General features: G+C 50.6%; 2 protein-coding genes across 2 annotated transcripts; both read right to left on the bottom strand.

Annotated features, from left to right (window-relative positions):
- Window positions 1-1,234: 1,234 nt before the first annotated feature.
- On the bottom strand, window positions 1,235-23,885 carry GPR137C (G protein-coupled receptor 137C). The gene is made up of 7 exons (XM_083863075.1): window positions 23,439-23,885; window positions 16,047-16,090; window positions 15,150-15,378; window positions 12,233-12,382; window positions 11,590-11,712; window positions 11,381-11,496; window positions 1,235-3,807 (listed from the first exon to the last, which is right to left on the bottom strand). Exons 1-7 carry the CDS (start codon window positions 23,769-23,771, stop codon window positions 3,660-3,662), a joined length of 1,143 nt encoding a protein of 380 aa, XP_083719201.1. The 5' UTR covers window positions 23,772-23,885; the 3' UTR covers window positions 1,235-3,659.
- Window positions 6,145-9,451, bottom strand: LOC310911169 (splicing factor 3A subunit 3-like). The gene is made up of 2 exons (XM_083864462.1): window positions 9,430-9,451; window positions 6,145-8,255 (listed from the first exon to the last, which is right to left on the bottom strand). Exon 2 carries the CDS (start codon window positions 7,803-7,805, stop codon window positions 6,300-6,302), a length of 1,506 nt encoding a protein of 501 aa, XP_083720588.1. The 5' UTR covers window positions 7,806-8,255; window positions 9,430-9,451; the 3' UTR covers window positions 6,145-6,299.
- Window positions 23,886-24,080: the final 195 nt, after the last annotated feature.

Genomic DNA, 24,080 nt, shown 5'->3' with positions numbered 1-24,080 from the left:
CTTTTTGTGGGAACAGGCAGTTCCTGGTGCTCCTTGCACCCACTGGAGGCTGGGAAGATGCAGCAAAGGATGATCCTGCTGGAGGAACCTCATCTCTTCCCTTGTGGCACCTGGAGGCTGCAATTCCTCACTCAGGAAAAGCAGAACCGCCCCTCAGCTGTGCTGGAGTGTCCATGGAGCAGCAGCTGCTGCTGCCAGGACCTCAATTCCCAGTTTTTTCCAGGCATTTCTGCCCCTCCCAGCCTGTGCAAGTGGGTTTGGCCTCTTCTGGGAGGGATCTGCTCCCTGGAGGCTGAAATGGGAAAGGATGTGCCTGGTGCTCCTCGGAGGTGGCACAGAGTGAGTGCAGGGGAATTCTGCTGCTCCAAGGACAGGCAGAGCTGCTGGGGAAGGGCACAGGGTCCATCCTGGGCTGGGTAAACCCTATAGATCCCCCCACAGCCATAAGGGTGAGATTTCCCTGTTCTGCTCCCCCTGAGGGATGGAGCCAGCCCTGATTGCACCATCCAACATCCAGCACTGTAACAGGGACAAAGGACAGGCTTGGGTGTGGGCAGAGCTGCTGGAAAACAGATCCCAGGCCTGGAGCTGTGTGGAAACCCCTCTGCTTTCCACCCTAAAATGTGGGGAGAGCAGGAGAAGGCAGCTTGTGCTCCAGCAGAGCTGCTGCTCTTCGGCTCAAGGCCGTGGAGATGTGGATAAAGCTGGGAAAGGAATAAAGGAAGCTCCAGGGCTGGAGGTGGAGCTTTCAGCCCCTCTGTGCTGCCGGGGGAGCCATTCCTGGGAAATGACAAAGCACAGCCCCAGGCCAGGAGTGTCTCTGAGCAGCCCTGGGAGCTGGTTTGAGCTCACTGTACCTCACAAATGGAGACACAGAACCATGGCAGAGACTCTCTGAGCTGGAGGGGTCCACCAGGGTGATGGAGTCCAACTCCTGTCCCTGCACAACCCCCCAGCAATCCCACCCTGGGCATCCCAAACACTCCTGGGGCTCTGGCAGCCTTGGGAACGTTCCCAAGCCCCTGGGGGAAGAACATTTCCCTGATATCCAACCTAAAGCTCCCCTGGCTCAGCTCCAGCTGTTCCCTGGGGGCTGCAACCAGAGAAACAGCAGAGGATAAAACCCCTGTGCCACCCCCAGCTCAGCTCTCAGAGCCCATCCCAGAGCTCCCAGCCCTGTGGCAGCAGAGCAATCAGATGTGCCAGGTCCTGGCAGGGCACAGGGGACCACAGGGCCACACCTGAAACTGGCTGGGTCACCCTGGGAGCCATCCCAGCACAGAAAGTCCTTTTTTATTTATTTTTTTAAATTTATTTCAACAGAGTAGTGCTTGGTTACAGTTTAGTGAAGAACAAATAGGTACATTCATTGGCCACAGCTCCCGGGGCAGCAGCTGCTGCCCACCTGCAAAGCCAGAACACTGTTAAACCATACCAAAAAAAAAAAACCAAAACCAAACCCCCCCCAAAAAAAATCCCAAAAGAAAGTTTAATGAAAGGCAACTATGCATTAAAAAAGTCCTTGTAACTTCTCAGCTATAAATTACTTCAGTAAAACACGGGCCCAGCCCCGGGAGGAGCGGTCAGTTGGGAGTCCACCGGACAAAGGAGTAAAACCCAAACGCTTGGCCAGTCCCTCAGGGGTCCATCAGCAACGAGGCTCACTGCCCTGACCTGCCATCCCAAATAATCCAGGAAGATCGTAGTGTGGGTGTGTGCTTCAGTGCAAGAGGAACAATGAGCCTGTAGCCCTTGGATTTTGTAAAGTTTGTTTTTAATTATTTTTTTTAAATTTTTTTTTTTTTTTTGCACTACACTCCTTTCCCTCGAAAGTAAAACTTAAAGTGCTCCTAGTGCTTTGGAATTTAAGCAAGAACAGGGGCCACGAGTGTCACTTGCTGTCTTTGGAGACTCATGGGAGCAGAAGGAAGGGTGACAGTGCCTGGCCCATCACCAGCTTTGCCATAAGCCAAGCAGGGATTGAGATGGAGCAACCTGTTCCTGCCAGGAGACAGGGGTGGAGCTCTGGGTCAGGGATGTGCTGAGAGTTGCCATCTTTGCCTTCTCCAAAAAAAGAAGCAGGACTTGCTGCTTTTTTGGGCCAGCACGAGTGCAGGAGGTGAGCAGGGAGAGCAGAGGCCACAGGCAGGGACAGGGCAGGGGGACAAGTGACACCGAGCTCAGCACAGCCCCAGGGATGAGCAGGGCCAGGATGGTGAGGAGAGGATGCCCCAGGGCTGGGGTTTCTCTCACAGCTCCCACCACACTGAGGCTGCCCTGGGGTCACTCCAGCTGCCAGGCTGTTGTCCCTGTCCCCCAGTGTCACACCAGGGCTGGACCAGCACCAGGCAGGTTAAAAGCAGTCCCAGGGTGGATTTGCCCCACTGTGAGAGCAGCTCCCTCCCTGCAGCAGTGCCTTTATCCAAAGCTGCTCTCTGCTCATCCCCACGGCTGGCTCAGGGACAAGCCAGGAATAACACCAAGCCTCATCTCCAAAGAGCCCAGGCCAGGTCAAACTTGGCTATTTTGGTTAAGGAAAGACACAGGGACCTGTCCCAGCCTGACCCAGCACTCCCACCCTGAGCACTCCACAGCTCTGGGAGGCCCCAGGTCCAGGGGGAGGGCACAGCAAGGAGCTCAAGGATCAGATCCCTGTGGTTTCTGCCCCTTCCTTCTCCAACAGCAACGTTCCAAAGGCAGCCACACACCCTCTGCACCTCAGTGGGGACCCAGCAGTTCACATTCACTTCAGGTTTAAACTCTTGGTTATCTGCTAAATGCAATTTAATACTGAGGGGGACGAGGGGAGCCCCACTGTGGGCAAGGAGGAGGGGGAGCAGGGCTGCTCTCAGCACCCAAGGGTGCAGCAGCCCTGGATTCACACACATTCCTGCACACACACACTCCTGCTGAGCCAGCTCCAGCCTCTCCCTGCAGGGAAAAGCCAGCCCTGTCCCTCTGCCACGGGCCAGTGGGGTTGTCACAAGGCCAGCAGGAACACTGACCTCACTCAGCTCTGAGCCACAGGCCCAGGGAGGACAGGGCAGCAGCCAGGTGGGACCAGCAGGCAGAGCAAGACCTCCCCAAGCCCCGAGGCCTCACCCAGCCCTGCCAGGTGGGAATATGGCACAGTAAACTCGAGCATCCAGCGCCGGGGGCTCTGCCCAGACAGAGCTCCCCACTCCCAGGGAGGCAGGATGCGGAGTCCTTCAGGGAACACGTCTTTGCAGGAAGACAGTGCCTCTCCCAGCTCTGGATGTGCAATTAAAAGAGTAACTAGAACAGTCTCAGGCCAAGCACAGCCCGAGCAAGATTCGTTCCTTCCAAGTGTGCAGATAAAAGTGCAAATATGCATTTGATGTTTCTTTTCTAGTGAGGAAGCTCTGGTGCATTTAGCTGCCAACATCTTGAAGACCAGACCAAGGAAAAAAAAAAAAGCTTCCAGAGAGTTCAGCTTCAACTTTGCTACATGGTACCTTAAAGTCACAGTTCTCTGACTTAACCGCCCGCAGCCCTGGGCTCAGTCCCGCGCGCGGCTGCGGCAGGTAGTGGAATGTTTGTGTCATGAGTTAGATGCTTTCAGGGAGGGCAGAGGAGGAAAAAAAAAGAGGAAAAACCAGGTTACAATCCTATACACTCTGGGAAGAGAGGGAGCCTCCTCAGTTCTGTGGGGCGGGGTGGGAGCTGTGGTGGTGGTTGGTCTCCGAGCCGCCGGCGGCGCAGAGCAAGGGCGCGCTGTCCGCAGTGCTCCCGCCGTCGGCGCCGGCCAGGGAGCCGTAGCAGGCCGAGCACTGAGGGGTGGCCAAGCTGCAGGAGAGACAGAAAAAAACACACTGAGAGGTGGCCAAGCTGCAGGAGAGGCAGAAAAAAAAAAAAACAGGCACGGACTTTTTAGGGATAAATAATTTGGCTCCTCCGGACTTCTGCTCCCGGCACTGGTCAGGGTGTTGGAGGTACAATATCTCCAAGGAATTTGGCTTTGATGAGACAGCTACAAGGAGAAGAGCACCAGCCCCCACAGCTCTGGTCAAGAACCAGAACCTCTGAACTGCTCACCCCAGCCCTGGGCAGCAAGTGAGGCATTGTAAGGTAGAAAAATTATAAAATAAACACCTTATGAAATCACACCTTGCTCTGCTAAAATTGCCAAAGCTGGCCTGGCATTTCTTCTAAGGTGTAGCTCACAAGCAAATTGCAAGTTCCCATGTGAAGCTATTTTGAGAATGAGAAGTTCATTTAACACAACAATCAATTCTGAGGGTGAAAAACAAATGCACTTATGTAAACAGGAAGATTTGTCCCATGAGAACCCACCAAGGAAAAATGTAAACATAGCTAGAGAGAGACTTTGATAGACATATACAACAGCCCTTAGTGACCAATGAACTGAGTTGCTGAATGAATTGTATTGCTGACCAGTTGGGTTTAACACATTGCCTTCTGATATTTCCTACAAATATGAGCTTTGTGAATAAAGAATTGGCTTTCTGTGTGAAGAAAATGGAGTCCCAGCTGATTTATTCCAACTTATGGTGACCCTGAAGACATGACTGACGCGAGACGAATACCCTGTTGCAAAAGGACAAGGTGAAATGAGCCAAGCCAACCACAGGACCAGGCAGCGAGATGGGATTTAGGGATGGAATATAAAAAGTCATGAAAGGAAGATCACACTCAGCTGCAAGTAGTGGTGAACTGCAGCCTGCAGTGAGAGGAGACACAGAACACAAATAAATCCACCAGCAGCATCACTGGCTGCAGGATCAGCAAGAAAAGAAATTCAAGCAGCAAATACACAAAAGTAACAAAAGGTTATGGCTACAGTCAGTGTGGAATGTAGAGAAATGAACGCAACTCCAGGAGAAACTGCACAGCAGGTGAGAACAAAATTGTGAGTTGCAGAACACAAACGAGGTCCCCAAACCACGGAGGATACGTGGCCAAAAGAGAGTCATGGAAGGGGAGGCAGCCTAAGAGCTGCCAAGGAGAGAAGGGCCCAGCAAGTCACAGAGACAACAGCCTCAAGAACAGTGGTGAGTGAACAGTCAAGAATTGGAAAGCCTGTTAAGGTGTGGGGAAACAAGTCACAGAATAGAACCGTGACGTGGAAATGGCACACAGGAGCAGCGGCCGCGCGGAAATGTGTCACGGAAAGAAAGCCAAACTGGGAGTTAAAAGAGGCAAAATACATTATGAAAAGAAGAGGGAAAGTATATACTGATACCTTTGTTATTGTGTTGTGTGGTCCAGGGACTGGTCCCTGATTTGGCAAATGTATTTAGTGGAGCCCAAGCCTATATTCTGGTTATGGGACAGTGCCTGTGTGTGTGTGTATCCCCTGTGTGAACGCTTAGGAGCGCACTGCCCTCATGTCAGTCATTCTCCCTTCTATCCCAGGGCCGGACTCGGCAGCAGAGGCAGCAAGAGTCAATCCACATGAGAGAAACAAAGAACCAGGATCTTGGGCCCAGAACTTCATTGCAAGCTCTTGCAAAATTACCTCCAGCGTGATTAAGTTACCCCCGGCGATGGTGTGGATAGGCAGTGTAGGGCCAGCCAGCCCCTGCTCTCTGGAGAACTGTGGTGATTGTAGGAAGCATGGCAGCCATCTAAGCAGGTCTCATCCTCCAGCAGAACTCATAAAACTGCAGGACCAGAGGTGGCCAGGCAGTATTTTTGTAGCAAAGCTTCTTTCCAGACCCAGCAGCTCCACCAGGGCTGGGCCTCTCAGTCAACAGTCCCCCGCAGAACTCGCAGCCTCCAAAACAGAAGAGGGCTGTGGGCACTCTGTGCCTTTCTAGTGTTTTCTACATTTGTCTTCTGGTAGTTTTCCCCTTACGGTGTGCAGTTTTTAGGGTTTGCTTTCCATTGCCTTTTCCCCCTCCTCTTTTTCAACCACAAATATTTAAGGAAGGAGAACAGAGGTGCAGCAGCACAGGATGATGCCACGGAGTTTTCCCTGCTCATCACTTGGGAGCAGCTGATCTATATTTAATTGGTGTTTATCTAAAAGACCTGTTGTAGATATGGGACAGCACAGGGGGCCTCCCTCCACCCTGGCACACAGCTTGGCCACTGCAGCTCTGTTCCTTCTTTTTAAAAAATTACAATGACTCTATTTCTTAAAGTATTTATTAATATAAAACAATGCTACAAGTCTAAGGGGCTTACCAGAAAGCAACTCTATAAAGTATTATTGGAATCTATATTCATGCACATACAGAATCCAGACAATGAAGAAGTCAGAGCTTCTGCCAGATCCACTCTCTGCAGGTGTGTGATCCTTCACCTGGGGACAGCTACAGCAGCCCTTGGCGCTTCAGGTCTTCGTAGGTCTTCTTATTCACCACATTCCCACTGGAATCCTCATATTCCTCCTCCCTATCAGGCTGCCACCTCTCTGAAGCTTTCTGCTGTTTCAGCTTTGCCCACAACGAGACTGCATCCTCAATCTGTGTGATGCTGGCAAAGTGTGCAGTGTTGGGAATGCCCAGGCACCGCATCCCATGGGCGTGTCTCCACTCTGCAAAGTGCCTCTGGAACGCCTTGGGGCCTCGGTAGGTGTAGTTGCCACAAATCTCACAGTTGTAGTTGATGTTCAGACCATGGAGTTTATACAACCAGTACGGGATGGGCTTCCCATCCCAATCAAGAGGCAGATTTTTAGGGTTATAAATGATTTCGTTTTCTTCATCTTCACTCTCGCTCTCACTGATCTGCTCTTCCTCCTCCTCCTCTCTCTCCTCCCCTGTCTGTGCCTGTTTATGCTGCACGTTCTCGTGGGTGAGGTGTCTTTGTTCCCCAAGAACTTCCACATACTTGTAAATCTGAGCTTCCAGGAATGCAACAGCTTTGTTTCTTTCCGTGTCTCTTTTGCTTCCTTTTGTCTTTGGATTTTTAGCAAACAAGGAAGGATCAAGTGCTTCCAGGGATCTGCCTTTAGTGCTAAAAAGCCTCTGAGCACGTTCCTGCAGAGTCCCACCACACTTGAGCCCCAAAGCCAGCAAAGCTGATTTTAACCTGTCTAGTCCCAGGGAGGCCAATTCCTCCCAGGAGGAGAAAGCTGAGAGGTCCAGGTGGGCACTAGCATGGGTGAGGGCACTGCTGGTCTCCTTCAGCCAGCCCGGGAATGTGCCATTCTCCCACTTCTTCTCAAACTCTGTCTGAATTTTCCCAAAAAGTTCATTCTGGTCCAGTAATGGTTTCACTCGATCTGTGTAATCCTGCAGGTACTCAAGGAGCATTTCAAGATACCTCTTATATTCAGCATTTTTTCTCTCCTTGGGAATATTGAAGAGTTGGTCAAACGTGGATAAGTAAGTGATATAATCCAATTTCTCTGAAGATTTCAGGTTAATGTACCTGAGGTAACAATGATGCAAATCCAAGTATCGCCCGTATCCTTCCTCATCTGTGAACTGCACCAGACTCTGAGTTTCTTCACTCGGGTTGTCTCTGGCCTTCAGCAGCTCCTCAAACTCCATTGACATGGGAACACAGATCTCATTTGGGTGCTTCCCATGAAATTCCTTAATTTGCTTCAGTCTGCTGTAAAACTCCACAAATTCATTTGGCCCAGAAACAGCGCTGAGTTCTTCCTTACGGAGCCCATCCTTGTCCTCATACAGGTCTTGTAGATTGCTGCTCACTTCCATGTACCTGCCCAGCATGGCCTGAGTGCAGTGGTCTGAGTTGATCTGGTGGTGGAGCGTGGATTTCTTGGTGAGCATCTCCTTCACCATCACATCCACGAGCCGCTCCCTCTCCTCGTGGTACTGCCGCTGCTGCTCCAGGATTGTCTCCATCCCACACACAGCTCCCACCACCTGTGGCTCTCCTCTCCCAAGATTATTTGCAGCAATTAAGTTCTTAACTAAGACCTATAACCTTGAAGTTTATCTGCAGCAGTTCTTGAAAGTTTAGAAATAATTAGCTCACAAAAAAAAAAAAATACTGCTGAAGCAAAGTCAGAATACAACCTGACACCCTGTGGTCTGTGTGTGTCTGATCCTGTAGAAATGGTGTAGTTTTCCTCTGAAGGTCCAGTGGTGTAGAAGGATCCGTGCAGTCTTCCTCTGGGAATCCAGTGGAAAAAGGCTGCCTGAGGTGTTCCAAAGCTCAGGTTTTATCCAGGTAGGAATGCCTGGCTCCTCCCCCTGGATGGAGCATCTCCCAATGGGATGATGGAATTTTATCAGTCATGCAGGGAGCCTTGATGGCCCATTAACAGAAGATATCTCCTGGAGGGAGGATTGCTTGTGGAAAAGATAAAGAACACTGCTCCACCTGGTTTTAACAGCTGATGACAGAATACACTTAAGAGATAAGATGACTCTGACTAAAACAGCTGTGATGAAACACTGATAAAGACTTGTTTGTGGATAAAGAAGATTCAGGGTGTTCACCCTTGATTTTGTTGAAGATTCTACTGCTCCTTACAATCTCTGCTGTTTTATCTTCCATAGATAACACAGAAGAGTCAGTGAGGATTCCACATTATGGCTGTTATTGATTGTAAGCTGTTTTAGTGTTTTCCTTAGTTTCATTTTGCTGTCTTAAGTGCATGACCATTTAGAAAGGTGTTATCTCACCTCCTTAAGACAGTTACCACTGATGTACTGATTACATTATGTGAATTTACTCATTTTATAATAGGCATTATATGTATTTATAGCCAGCTTCTTCTATGCTTTAACATCTCTTTCTGTAATTATCTAAAAGACACGTTTCAGAATCCTTCATTTTTGTTCTCTAGCTACTTACGCATCTCTTAGACCAGGTTAGCTCTGACTAGTCCCTGCACTGGGCTCTATGGTTTGACCCAGTGCTGTCTCATAATTTTAAGTATCTTTCAGAGTTCCAAGAAAAGATATCTAAGCTTTGTTGAAAGGCTCCTCTGAACTGCCACTCTTGTGGTTTTTCCCAGTTCTTATTACAGAAGCACTCCAGCAGTTTACTGTGTTTGAAGCATCTCTGTCCTGAAGGAAACTTTGGAGGGATCCAACTGCTAGATGGTTTCATTAGTCTTTAACCCCAAGGCCTTTACTCATAACTGCTACTCTTAAGAGCCTTGTTTTAAAATGTGTTTAGGGAATTCCCTCCCAGCTGGAGCTTGGGCAGTGGCCAGGCCTTAGCTCTACCTGGATAGAGAATTTCCCAATAAACCCAGATGTTTTCTGCATCAAAACTAGATTCAGGTCACTCGGACTTGGCAATTTGACCCTTTATATATGACAGCTGAACCTATTTTTAAAGTGAGCTTGGGAATTATTATCTGGAAATAATTATCCAAGCCCTCACTAGATTAAGGTTTGTCAGCTGTTGGCAGACTCTGGGATGATGGTACAGTATTTCAGAGATTACTAATTACCTAATTTCACATGTATTATTAATGATGTGTATTATCTGAAATATTCCTAATTGTTGTACCTGACTTATTCCTGATTGCTGTCAGTTCCTTGTTCACTACATGTATTGTTTTGCCTTGATGTTTCTCCATGCTCATAACCAAAGACATGCATCTCATTAAAAAAATAAACTAAAAGAAGGGGAATTTAGTGCCTAAAGAAAATCCAAATAATGTAATATGTACATTAGAAATTTAGACTACAAATAATTTTATATGCTGCAATATTTGTGTTATAAATTTGGAAAAAAGATCATCAAATCTAAATCTTAATTGAGTTTGCCACAGCAAAGCCTAATTGATTCATTGTCTTCAAGAGAGGGATGCTTGTGTTTTATCTTATCAGCAGGTTCAAAGCAGTCACCTGTTTGTTCGATTGCACACTGATCACACCTCTGAGAAAATGAGGCCCAGTGGAAAGAGAAATAACCTGATCATCGTGCAGCCCTCGTGGTCAGAACAGCAACAGAGGCAGGGCTGCCAAGTCTTAGCTGTGTCTGCAAACTACAGAAGCAATTTGCCAACAAAAGCCTTATGTCATCATCATGGTATAGTGTTCCTACTAACCTTTTTCAGTTATTCCCTGTTCCAGGATCCAGGAGGGCATTCAGTGACATCAAAGATTAACATTTCCAGCTAATGAACCTTCTCCTGAGTCTCAACTATTTGGACTTTTAAACAATGGCCATTTATTTCCATTTCCCTAAGAGACATTGGACATTATTCTTTTGTTTTCTCATGCTGGGAAACTCTGTGTTCAATGACATGATAGAACTTGATAAGTTTTGTTGATTGTGATTGGTCTCTTATGTATCTTATCCCATATCTAAGAGATAACCAGTGATAACCTTAATGAGATAATACCCTCACAAGAGTGAGCTGTTTTAACATCAGAACTATGAGCCTTTTTAAAATTAATTAAAAGAGTGAGATGTCTTAGACAGGTAGAAGAATTATCAAAGAAAGGCCTTATGAAATCACACCTCGCTCTGCTAAAATTGCCAAAGCTGGCCTGGCATTTCTTCTAAGTACAGCTCACAAGCAATTAGCAAGTTCCCATGTGAAGCTATTTTGAGAATGAGAAGTTCATTTAACACAACAATCGATTCTGAGGGTGAAAAACAAATGCACCTATGTAAACAGGAAGATTTGTCCCATGAGAACCCACCAAGGAAAAATGTAAACATAGCTAGAGAGAGAATTTGATAGACATATACAACAGCCCTTAGTGACCAATGAACTGAGTTGCTGAATGAATTGTATTGCTGACCAGTTGGGCTTAACACATTGTCTTCTGATATCTCCTACAAATATGAGCTCTGTGAATAAAGAATTTGCTTTCTGTGTGAAGAAAATGGAGTCCCAGCTGATTTATTCCAACAGAGGGACTTAGAAGTGAAGTGGAAAGGAAGTAAAATGTTCCATGCTAGGCTGGACAGGGCTTGGAGTAGCTAGGGGATAGTGGAAGATGTCCCTGCCCATGGCAGGTGGTGGAACAAGATGGTTTTAAGGTCCCTTCCAGCCCAAACCATTCCATGATTCCATGGTGACAGGGCTGCCAGGATGCCTTGTAAGAGTTTTGCTATGAATACCTGACCATTCTCCCCCACACCAGCACTTCCTGCAGAGCTTTGTCCCAAGCTTCCTTCCAGAAATTCACCAGCTCTCACTTCCCAGTGGAGAAACCCCTCTGGAGATCATTTCAGAGCCCTCTGAAATGGATCCCAGCCCTCCTGGATGAGGTCTCCTGTCTGCAGTCACCACCTGTGAGCACCATCCACCTCTCTGAGCTGGTCACTCCTGCCCAATAAAAACTTGTGAGCTGCACAAGGGAACAAAAGCTCTGTCAGAGGCTCCCTGCCCCATCTACCTTGCCCAAGCTGCCTCTTCCAGCAGTTTTTCCTAGGAGCAGAAGCCAGAAGCTCTGTTGCTTCCCCAGAGGGCAGCAGAGCAGCAGACACAACCCTTCCTTACCCTCCTTCCCTGGCCCCGAGCCGTGACAAGTCATCGTCGCTGTCGTAGCGCCTGGGATTGTCAAAGAAATAGGCCCTGGAGCTGTAGCTGTGGCTGTTGACCATCCCTGCTGGAGTCTGCCAAGGAGAAAGGAGTTAGGCCAGAAGCAAAACATTCCCAAAAGTCATCCCAGGCAACCTCCCAGCACAGGGGGACTTGCTCAGGCCTACCAGGTTCTGGCTCAGCCTCTGAGCGCGGAAGAACAGCACCACGAAGGTGGTTGGCACCAGCTCCCAGAGGAACAGGACCACTCCAAACACCACGTACTCCTCGCTGCTCACCTCCACGTGCACCTGTGGGCACAAGGCAGAGGGGTCTGTGTCATCCCAGCCACCCACAGAGCTCCCAAAAGCTGGAACTGGGAGCGCAGAGAAACCTTTCCAAAGGCAGGAGTCCCTAAAGCAGCACAGTGACCTTCACCTGGCTGCTGCTGCTGCTGCTGGTTTGGGTGAGCTGGTTCTGCTCAGAGTGTGCTACCAGGGCACTGGGAGCTGGCTGCCCACACCAGTGACTCTCCCTCACACACAGCCATGCCCGATTAAGCATTGCTGTTCTGCTCTAGTTGAGTCGTCCCTCCTCTCCCTCAAAAGAAGAGTTGGCAGGCTGAAAGCGAAGAGCACAACAGGGAATCCTTCCTGAAGGGAGGAGGACTCAGGTTTGCTGGGTGGAGAGGGCAAGCAGAGCAGAAAGGCAGCTCATGTGGGGGTTCAGCTACCCAGACATCCCCTAAAGCCCCCTGTTCACCCTCACAGAATGAGGAGTTTCACTCCTCATTTCCCTTCACTGGCTCTGGATTGAGGGTCACACACTCACCTTGTCCGAAAGGTTGTCCCAGCCATAGTTAAAAGGACCAGGAACATTGTCTGGAGATATGGCCACAGCTACCAGGTTATAGCAAGCCCTTGAGGAATACAGGAGGGCTACTACAGATCCCACCAGAATAGCCTGGCAGACAGATGTTCCCTAGGAGAGGAAGAAATAAGAAGAATTTTAATACAGAGCTGTGATGTTCTTCTCCATTCCCTTAAATGCATGAGCAGCTGTGCAGGCAAGAATGACCCAGAACATTTGTATGTTGTTGCTAAAATATTCAGAGCTGGGTAAGAGCTTTCTCATGTGATGAGTTCATTGCAGGAGCCACACAGCCAGAGCTGCCTGGGAGCAGGGAAGGATCTGAGGCACTGGAGTGTCCCTGCCAGGATTTTGTCACTCAGCTCCAAACTGGGGGTCCATGGAGATGCTGTTCCACCCCCTGCCTTCCTCTGGGAATCTCCACAAGAGCAACAACCAACCAGCAGGAAAATCAATTCTGCAGAGGTTTAACTCAGCTCTTTCACTTGCAGCCACTCAGCACCCCAACATTGCACACAGTGTTTGTCTGAGAAAGAAGTTCAAATATTTGGGGTGCCTTAAAAACAATTCCAGCACCCCCAAGCTTGCACACCAGTACCTGAAGGGAGCCCACAGGAAAGATGGAGAGAGACCATTTACATTGGCCTGGAAAGACAGGACACAGGGAATGGCTTCAAACAGACAGAGGGCAGGGTTAGATGGGATATTGGGAGTAAATTCTTGGTTGTGACTGAGCTGAGGCCCTGGCACAGGTTGCTCAGAGAAGCTGTGGCTGCCCCTGGATCTCTGAAGTGTCCAAAGCCAGGCTGGATGATCCAGTTAAAGGTAACCCTTGGCAGGGGGTAGGAACTGGATGGGATTTAAGATCCCTTCCAACTCAAGGTCGGTTTTGTTAAATCCATCCATGAATTCCTTTAATGGCTGCTGGGAGGCAGCAAGTGACAGTGAGGGGGCAAACACCCCTCAGCACCTGAGCTGCCTTTGTGTTTAAGCAGAGAATCTGCTGGGGAAGCTCATCCCACTGGTCTGCTCCACATCCCAGCTCTATTTTCCTAGATTTGGAGCTCAGGACAGTGTCTTGAGAGTGTCAGCAGGAGAGAGGTACCAACAGACAAGTGACAGCCCTGAAGACCAATGTCTTGGGTTGCAATGAGAGACGTAACCAAAAATATGTATTCTATTACCATCTGTTGAAACCAGCTGGGGAGGTGTTTTCTTTATCTCTTCTATAACCCATTCTACATAACTGCAGGAGGGGAGGAGGGTGGGTGTCTTCTGTCAAAGGGACAGTGTTAAACCAGGTGGGGCCGTGTTCTTTATCCCTTCCAGCCCCATCCTCCCTCAATATAATCTTGCCAATTTTTTGGCAAAATAATTTTGTTGTCGTTGTTTGCTCAGGGCTTTTTTTGTACTACTACACTTTTATTTTTAATATTCCTAGTAAAAAAACTGTTATTCCTATTCCCATATCTTTGCCTGGAAGCCCCTTAATTTCAAAATTATAATAATTCAGAGGGAGGGGGTTTACATTCTCCATTCCAAGGGAAGCTCTGGCTTTCCCTGGCAGACACCTGTCTTTCCAAACCAAACCACCCAAATGTCACTGGAAGCTGAGCCAGTGGTGCTCAGGCCAGCACAATGAGGCACAAAGGCTGCTGAAGGAAATCTCCAGTTCACAAGGACCACAGGACGGGAGCTGGCTGCAGTCCAGCCTCCTCCCCACAGATCCAACATTCCCACCTTCACTGTGGAGGCAGCAGCCTCCATTCCTGCTGCGTGGCTTTGAGCTGAGGGGCAGGACAACCTCCTGCAGCATCTGTGTAACATTTCTGCTCACCCCCAGCCTCTTTCTGCAGCAATTTCCCACACACAACATCAGGAGATGCCCCCAAGGCAGGGGAGGGAGGCAGAGACCTTTAGCAGACAGCCAGGGGTGAATATCCAAGTGGAGAGCAGAGGCTTCCCTGGAGCACATTGTACACAGCCCAGGGGCAGCCTGGGGCATGTGAGGAGAGGAAGTTCCTGCAGGAACTGAGGGAGCTGGGTGAGTTAATGAGTGTCCAGAGCCAGTCAGAGCTGGATAGCAGGCCCAGGGATGTGAGCAGCTTCTCTGCTCCTGCCTCACTGCAGATCTGGATGCAACCTGCAGCCTCTGGACAGCTGTCACAGGAGCCAGGCAGGACACCAGACCCAGCCCACACATCCACTGATGTTCTCTGCTGCTTAAGGAGCCAGACATTTCCTACAGAAAACCTCAGCTTCAACTGGCTGTGCTCAGCTGCTCTGGTTTTTCCTCTAGATGGTTCCAAGCACTCAAGTTGACACTGACTGCAGCCTCCTGCCCCACTCCTGGTGGCTTTTTCCCACTTTCTGATTTGCTGGAAAAGAGCTGTGTGTGTTCAGACCCTCACCTGCCCTGCTTTGGGACAGAACCTACAGTAACTTCTCCTCCCATTCCAAAATGCTCATCTCATCCTACCCAAGCAGCTAAAGCTGGATTTCTGAGGGATCCCCTTTGCAGGGAATTCATGACACACCTGCTACAGGTAAAATACACAGCAAAAACTGCATCTGCTGCTCTTAGAGAGCCCTCTCTTCAAGGCAAACCTGGGATTTTCCATGCCTGAAAAGCAGAAGCAGCTCATAAATCTGTTATGCCAAAGCTGCAGACAAAGTATTCCCCTAAAGCATGCAAGAAACATCACTCCCACAGCAGGAGCGTGCACTAAGTGGAAGGGAGAAATCCAAGAGCTGCCACCTCCCCAGTGGAAGGAGAAATTGAGCAAAAGCAGCTCAGGTGCCACCAGGCCAGCACTGCCCTGAGTGAGCACACCCAGCTGAGCAGTGCTCAGTGGGAATTCCCAAGGCATTTCCCCACCTTGGACTCGAGGTAGACGTTGGCTGAAGACATCTTTCCCAGTTTGCACATGCAGCAGGCCAGGGAGATGGCACAGAGGATGAAGAGGCTGTCGTTGACCAGAGCCCGGGCCAGGACCGTCCACCTCAGCTGCTTCTCCGGGACCTCGCCGTGGATCAGCATTGCACAGGTTAAATTCACAACTAGGAACAGGAGGCTGGTGAGGATGGAGCCCAGGTACAACAGGACCCTGGAGAGATGGTGAGGGGGGGAAAAACACCCAGGTTCATTCTGCACCTCCCTCCTGTCTCAGCAGACCCTCCCGAGTGCTCTGCTCACAGGGAAGCTCAGGCATTCCAGCAAATTTCAGGGGTTGCACTGGCAGCCCGAGGCTGCAGAGGATTTGTTGGAGCTGCTCTCAGAACACATGAGCAGCGTAAGCAGTCATGAGTTACAAGACTCATCTTCTGACAGTCAGGTTCTTATCTTGCAGATTTTAAGTGTTGCTCCAGCTCTGCATTAACTCCAGTCAATAAGCCATGAGTCATCACAACCACTGCAACTCCTTTATTGAGAGCCACTGGAGCTTGCATTTCCCACCCTGGGTTTCCCTGGGAAGCACCTGGGCTGCACAAATCTGGGGTTCACTCATGGCTCAAGCCTTGTTCTGCAGATCTTTCCTGGGCTGGGACAGCTCACAGTGACCCCAAGAGTCCACCCAGGGAAGGAACTGAGATGCTTGAGCTCCCCTGACACCCCTGAAGCTCCCAGTCCTGCTCCAAGATCCAACTCTGCTCCTTTCTCAGAGCACAGGTATGGAATTAAAGCTCTGTTCAGCTTTTGGGGCCTGACCCTCCCATTCCCAGCCAGTTCCCCCAGGACCAGCTTTGAAGGGAAGGTCAGGACAGCAGCACTTACTTGTACTTGTTGAATTCAGCTGCACATTTCACTTTGAATATGACCTGGAGGAAAGATTTGCACAGGGTTACTTTACACGCCCTACAGTTTCCTTTCAACTTTGTCAAGAGATAAACAGGGAAATCAGAATCCAGCTGGACATCTCCAAGGACTTTGGATTATTTATTAGCACCAAGTCTTGCTAATAAAGATATAATAAAGAATGGTACCTTTTCCTTGTACAGCCCCAACCCAAATACAGGTTCCCAACAGCCATAAATATATTTAACATCCCATATGTGATAAACACTTTAACACCACACTTTAAAGATTTCAAGACAAGAAGGGAGTTTAGCACTTGAAAATCATTAAAGTACTTCAAAAATACACCTCCTTTTCCCAATGTTTTGGACTGTTTTAGGACCTCAAAATGATGTTGGATTTCCATATTAGAGATATAGGGACAGTTTAGGAAGGTGCAGACACTCCCAAATCACAGCTCAGACATGAATTCCTGCTGCAAAGGCACAGGGAACCAAGTGCTCACACTGGTCAGGAACTGGGTTGTGTCCAGCTCCAGGTTCAGACCCCACCAGGAAAGATCCCAGAGCTGGGGTCACGTTCAGCCACAGACAAAGCTCATGTCCTGATTAGAGACTTTGAAGGAACTTGGGAAGACGCACAGACACATCCAGAGTGATCCCAACTGTACTTGTGGGATCACTGCACAGCTGTGGAGGTTCAGGGAAGGATCACTCATCTCCCTCCCAGGCATCCTTAGGCACCTTTTATCCTGGTGGGATTCCTTGGCTCCTGCTTCCAAGTCAGCACTGAGGCAGAAATGGCACATGAGCTTCAGGAATCAGGCTGCTGCCAACGGGATTTCCAGAGACATTTCAGGATCTGAGCGTTGTCTGAGCCACTGCAGTGGTTCCAAGCATTTCAAAGGATATTGGATAGTTTCAGTGATTCTCTTCCAAGAGCCTCTTCCCGAGGCTGAGGAAGGATGAGCTCAACTTAGTGAGGAATGAGATGTGGTTCTTCAGCAGAGGGAGATATCCAGCCTCAGGAATGTTTTCTATCCCGTTGTCCTGGCCCACAGAAGTACAGGAGTGTGGCACAATCCACCCTGAGCCCTAAAACTCATCTCAGTTACAGGAAACTGGGCCTCGGAAGGGCCATGTGGTGACTCCAAAACAGAAATATCCCTGAATCTCCTCCTTTGTTTGCCTGTGGGTGACATTCAGGCACTTTGGGAGTGTCATGGAATCACTGAGGCTGGAAAAGCCCTCCAAGGTCATCAAGCCCAACCATTAATCCAGCACCACCACGTTCACCACTAAACCATGCCCTAAAAAGTGCCACATCCACCAGTTTGTGGAACATTTCCAGGGATGGGGACTCCACCACTGCCCTGAACAGCCTGTTCCAACACCTCACCACCCTTTCAGTGAAGAATTTTTTTCCTAACATGCACTTAGGATCTAAATATTCCCTGGCACAACTTGAGGCTGTTTCCTCTTGTCCTGTCAAAACAGGCAGCGGTGACATCCAGCTGGGAAACTCCTGGTTCAGCACCCATTCCAGCAGCATGGAAATCCACTAAGAATCTGCTCTCCTGCTGTGACTCTGTCTCAAACCTCAGCCTCTGCAGAGTCCCTGGCTTGTATTCCAGCTGGGAATGTTGAAAACAGCCCCTCAGCTGAGCAGGGAAGTGCCCCTGACTCACAGGAAGGTGTTGTTTTGGGCAGGACACTCTTCCCAAAGCCTCCCCTGCAGCCCCGGGGGATTAAAGCACACAAAGCTGAGTCAGGGTTAAGAGTGCAACAGCAATTTGAGCCTCATGCTTGGCCAGCTGCCATGGAACGCAGAGGGAGACCACAGCTCCAGCCTTACACTTTTATTAGCCCCTGGACAGTTATTCCTATAACTTCAGGGAGGGAACAGACAACCACTGCTTTGGTGGGTTTGGTTATTAAGGCTGATAAGTTATCTGAAGGTTGCTTTTCCTTCCCAGGGACTGGGTCAGGAGGTGCCACCAGCAGCGTGCACGGGGCGTCTCTGGGTTCTTATCCTTGAGACTGAGCTCTGAGCCTCTGCTGCTCTCAGAGCCCAAGGACAGCTCAGGCTGAGGGTTCTGCTGTGAAAAATCCAGCACAGAGAGCTCAGGAGCAATCCTGTTCTTCAGGAAAACAGGAAAAATAATACCCCCTGTGCTTCAGCAGGGGCATTAGGCCGAGCTGTGAGCAGCAATCCTTGCAAATGGAACGGTTCCTTCAAATGTGAGCTGAGCCCAGCTCCAGAAATCAAGCATGAAAACAGGGAACAGAGGTCTCAGCAGCACTGGGAACATTTTACTCCTGAACAAGTCTTTTACAAGCAGTTGGGAATACTCAGGTGCCTTTCCAGAGCCATGGATCCCTCGGGCACTCCACATCAGCCAGAAGGAGAGGCCGAAATGAGCTACAGACCCCAAAGCCCTCTGTGATGCTGGAGGCTTTTGGGTTTGGGATGAGTGGATTTATCCCATAAAAATGATTTCCTTGCTCAGATCACAGCCCAGAGAGTCCCTAAGGGTGTGTTCAAGAGACACACTCATCCTCACAAGGTGCACTGGAGGTGTCACAGCTGCTAAGGGAAGATAAGTGACACATCCCAGATTCCACAGATGAATCCAAGGACCACTCCCAGTTACCTGCACAAGGCAGGATCTTAACCCTAAACCTTAACACTGAGGCACTTAGGCTGGGCCAAAACCAAGCTACTTTTCAGCAGATCTGAAAGATCCGGGAACTTGTTGTTGTCCACTGGAATCCAATTCTTTTTTTTTTTTTTTTTTTTGTTTCATAAAGACAACATGAATTTGTGCTCTGCAGATACAAGACACAACCATGCCCTCCCCCAACACAGCTCAGCTGTGCATCCCCAGACAGATCCCTGCCCTCACCACACGAGATAATGGGAGCACAGCACAGACTATTTTGGGATCACACCTCGTACCAAGTGTGCAAACCCCTCCTTCAATCCACAGAGGAAAAGCTGGAACGATCCACGAGGATCTCTCACCACTCTCACATTAATATCGAGATCATTCCATGCCATCATCAACAACAGGCTGCAATTTTGCATGTTCCCTCCTTTCCTAGAATAGCTGGTCCCCAGCAGGGCCACCTGTTCAGCTGGGGAACATGGGAATCATCAGCTCTGGGATGGAGCAGTTTGGAGTTTCAGTGATCCCTCACCAGCTGTCCCTCCGAGGCACAGGGCACTGCCAGGTGTCTGCTGCACAGGGAAGGTGAAAGAGGCAAATGAAGGATGGAGATTTTCCCAGTTTTCCATCTGGGAAGGGAAGAAGATCCAGGACAGTACAGACAAACATCTCTCAGGCTGGATGCTCTCTCTCCATGCCTGTCTCCAGTGCAATTAGAGCAGGGAGGGGATGATGTCATCTCCTCAGATGGAGCACTTAGAGAAACCCAGGCAGGTGAAGGGCTCTGGCCACACCACCAGACCAGCATTCCTTACTCATCCCTGTGCCAGCTGCTGATTCCCAGGACAACCAGGGCTGCCAAGGGCTCAGGAAGGTCTTTAAGATCAAGGCTGTTGTGGCTGCATTTCACAGAATCATTTGGGTTGGAGAAGACCTTTAGCACCATCAGGTCCAAGCTGTGCCTGATTCCCACCTTGTCACAAGCTCAGAGCACTGAGTTCCACCTCCAGGGGTTCCCTGGACACCTCCAGGTATGGGGACTCCAAATCTCCCTGGCAGCTCCATCCAATGCCTGACAACCCTTTTTGTGGAGAAATTTTCCCTAATATCCCATTTAAACCTCGCCTGGCACAGCTTGAGGATATTTCCTCTTGTCCCCAGTTCCCTGGGAGCAGAGCTCAAGCCCCTCTGGCTGTCCCCTCCTGTCAGGGAGTTGTGCAGAGCCACAAGGTCCCCCCTGAGCCTCCTTTTCTCCTGAGCTCCCTCCATGTATTTCCATTTCCACATACCAAGCTCCTGACAAAGACCTGGGGAAAAGCAGGAGTTGCAGACTCTTGGGGAAGGTGGCATTATTCAGGCAGCTTGGCAGCACAGGAGCTGATCCAAAGGCAAGGCAAAGGAGCATCTTAGGCTGGATAAAACAGCTATTGAGGCAAGATTGGAAGTGGATCTGAGGAATTCTGATCTGATGGGCTGTGAACTCCAGATTCCCAGGAAAGGACTCCTTCTGGTACACAATGAAGTAGAAAGGAAGAAATGCTCCCAAGCTAAAGGGATATTCCAGGTGGAAAAAGCATCCCACAAAAGAGCTGGAGAGGACAAGCATGTGGAATGAAAGGACACAGGGAATGGCTTCCCATTGCCAGAGGGCAGGGTTAGATGGGATAGTGGGAAGGAATTCCTGGCTGTGAGGGTGGGGAGGCCCTGGCACAGGGTGCTCAGAGAAGCTGTGGCTGCCCCTGGACCCCTGGAAGTGTCCAAGGCCAGGCTGAACCAGCTGGGACAATGGAAGGTGTCCCTGCCCAGGGCACGGGGTGGAACTGGATGTGTTTTAAGCTCCCTTCCAACCCAAACCATTGTGGGACTCTATGAAAAACAAATACACATCCCACACTCATTCTGTCAGGTCTCTGCATCCCCCCAGGAATCTCAGGGGCCAAGATGGAATAGGAAGAGGACAGCCTGTCCCCGCAGAAAGAAGGAACACCAGGCAGTTTAGCAAATTTGAATTTCAGCCCCAAAACAGCCTGGAGTGTTAAGTAATACCAGTTCCCCACGGGTATTTGTTTCCTGGAGCTTCTTCTCCACCACCTTTCCATCCTCAGCCTCCACACAGCCCGAGAAGCTCCGTAAATCAAGCAAGATCAGCTCAAATATCAGCACAGGCCATTTTCTTCCCCAGATGTCATTTCTCCAGCATCTCCACAAAGGAGGCTCTGTGTCCAGGGACAATGAGCCTCAGCACAGCAGCAGCCTGTGCTTTTATCCGAGGACATTTCAGCTCAGGATGCCACCCACCCCTAGGGCAGCAGAAGCTCAGTGTCCTTCCACAGGCTGCTGCCAAGTGGGCCCTTAAAAACTGAGAATGGATGGGCACTTTCTGCTGGTGTCACACCAGTAAACACACCTCTACATCATGGGAGCCAGAAAAGCTCCATATTTTTTCTCCAAAGCTCTGGAGCTCCAGCACTGAGATCTCCCAAAAACCCCACAGAGTGATGGACACCCCTCCTGGTTGTTCCAGGGAAGTGTCAGGCCCTCCTTGGAGCTGAGCAAGCAGACCCATTTTCATAAGTCACTTTATCCTTCCCCACTCCAGATTCAGAGCTCTTATTTCCTCAGACAGGATTTCCCTTGGCTCTAGGTCTTCAAGGAGAAAGAAGTGGGATACATGCAGAGTTCACTGAAAAACAGATACTGTGGGTGGAGGAGAAGCCTGGGAATCTATTTGGATTTACTTTAAGAGGACCTTTAAACAAGCCTGCAGAGAGGCAAATCTGCTGTCAAATCCAGTGACCTAGAGGAAAACAGCAATCCAGGCACTCTGTGGAGCAGAGCACAGAATCCCTGCCTTTCAAGGGACACAAACCCCTCCTGGCTGGAGCAACTGGGAGGTCAAGCTCCTTCAAGCAGGCAAGATGGATTTGTGCACCCTATGCACCATTTGTCATTCCACTGCCACTCCATCAACACCTTTTGCAACAGGCAGCTCACCCCCAAAGCCTCCAGGTGTTTATTGGGGGAAGAGAGGGGAGGAAAAGAACCAGAACAGCAGAACAACCCCACTGCTCCAAGTATCATGTGAACATCAGTGTCCTGGGGAAAATGAAATCATAACTCCCGTGGGTGACACACTGGAGCAAGGGAGTGATTCTGCTGTGTGCCAGCGATTCCTTTGTGAGGCTGGGGAACAGCTGAGAGCCGCAGAGCAAAAAGAATCCCAACAACAACAACAACAACAAAGCTGGAAGGAAAAAAAAGTGGTGACTTGTTTCATAAATAGGCAGAGAACCGGGAGGCAGGCGAGCAGAGGGCTGCTCACGAGAAACTGGAGCAGAAACAAAATATTCAGGAGGAGGATGGGGAGGGGAAAGCCGGGGCTTTAGGAGATAAAGGCAAGTGGAAGGACTAAAGGAAAGGAGGTTTAAAATCACGACAGGAGTGATGGGAAGCCCAGAAAAAGCAGGGGACACAGCTCGGTGACAATAACAAGCGGCTGGGCACTGTCCCAGCAGTGATGCCGGTGCTGGGGAAGGGGCCCCCCTGGGCAGCTCCGGGCTGTTGTGTGAGGGATCTCGGGGTTTTTTTTTGTCTGACAAGCTGCGGAACAAACAAGCCGGGTTTGCAGCGGAGCGATGGAGGGAAGGAGGGAGCGCAGCAACAATAGCAGAAGAGGCTCTGGCTGGTGACGTAATGGTTGGCATCACTCCAGGCCAGAGCAGCCCCTGCTGCTGCCACTTTCTGGTCCCCTTTGCAGAAGGGAAATCAATTAAAAAAAAATAAAATACAAGATGCAAAACAGTCCCTCAAGTGATGTTTCCACCCCTCCCCAACATGAACACCCCGCCGTGGGTCTGGGGTGCAAAGAGGAAAACCCATCTGGGGGCACAGTATGTCCCTGCACCCCCCAAATCCCAAATTCAGGGTTTGTGCCTGTCCCCCCCATGCGGGGTCTGCAGTCAGGGTACAGCCCCGCACCCCAAACCCCTAATGCTGGGATTGTGGGCACACTTTTAACTCACACCATCCCCCCCCAAATCCCACCCCACCCCCCAAGCCTGGATTCAGGGCACAACCCCTGTGCTTCTCCCCAAGCCTGGATCCAGGGCACAACCCCTGTGCTTCTCCCCAAGCCTGGATTCAAGGCACAATCCCTGTGCACATCCCCAAGCCTGGATCCAGGGCACAACCCCTGTGCACATCCCCAAGCCTGGATCCAGGGCACAACCCCTGTGCACATCCCCAAGCCTGGATTCAGGGCACAACCCCTGTGCTTCTCCCCAAGCCTGGATCCAGGGCACAACCCCTGTGCTTTTCCCCAAGCCTGGATTCAAGGCACAATCCCTGTGCTTCTCCCCAAGCCTGGATTCAAGGCACAATCCCTGTGCATCCCCCCCACAAGCCTGTCCCAAAGTCTGTACCGAGGGCTGGATTCAGGGCACAATCTCTGTTCTTCCTTCCAAGCCGGGATTCAGGGCACAGCTCTACATCCCCCCTGGGCTGTCCCAAAGCCTCCACCGAGGGCAGAGCCCCAGGATGGTCTCCCACCCTCACCTGGACACTCACATCCCCATCCCACCCCAAAATTTCGGCTCCAGGGCGCTCTAACTTTGGAGAGGCGGCTGAAAGAGGAGCTCCCAGCCCCGGTGTCCCGCAGGGAAAGGGAAATTTTGGAGGGGTTTTGCTCAAAAGGCAAAACTTACCTCAGCGAAATAGAGGTTGAGGAGGCAGAGGCTGGAGAAGAGGAGGCAGCCGGGCAGGCAGTACAAGAGCCAGTGGGCGAAGGGCTGCTGGAGGCGGAGGGCCTGCAGGGAATTCTGCAGGTAGAAGGAGAACAGGGTGGTCCTGAGGGCTGCCCAAAGCAGGCAGAGGAAGAGGCAGAGCGTGTGGTAACTCAGCCGCCGCTCGCGGTAGTAGAGCAGCAGCCAGAGCTGCAGGTAGGCGAAGAGGAAGAGCGCGGCGTAGAGCGCCGTGTGGAGCACGGTGAGCCCCAGCTCCACGGCGTAGGGCACGGCCGCCCCCTCAGCGAGGGCCATGGGGCAGCGGGAGGCGCCGACCCCCTCCCTGCCTTCCCTCAGCCCCGGCTGGACACCCCCATGCAACAAAGGGGAGCCCCCCCCTGCTTTTCCCCTTCTTCTCCTTCTCCTCCTCCTCCCGCCCGCCCGCCCGCCGCCAAACAACTCCGCGCCGGGGACAGCCGGCTGAGCCCGCTGATTTGAGGGGCGGTGGCGCGGGCTCCCCATTGGCCGCCCGGCGGCCACGCCCACCGCCGCGCCCACCCGCCGCGCCCACTGGCCGGCGCCGCCTGTCAATCACCCGCGCGACGCCCCCGCCGCGCCGCCGCT

This window comes from Zosterops lateralis (assembly GCF_965231275.1).
Source record: "Zosterops lateralis genome assembly, chromosome: 6".
Lineage (NCBI taxonomy): Eukaryota > Metazoa > Chordata > Aves > Passeriformes > Zosteropidae > Zosterops > Zosterops lateralis.
The sequence above is the reverse complement of the archived record's forward strand: the minus strand, read 5'-3'. Positions and strand labels throughout refer to the sequence as shown.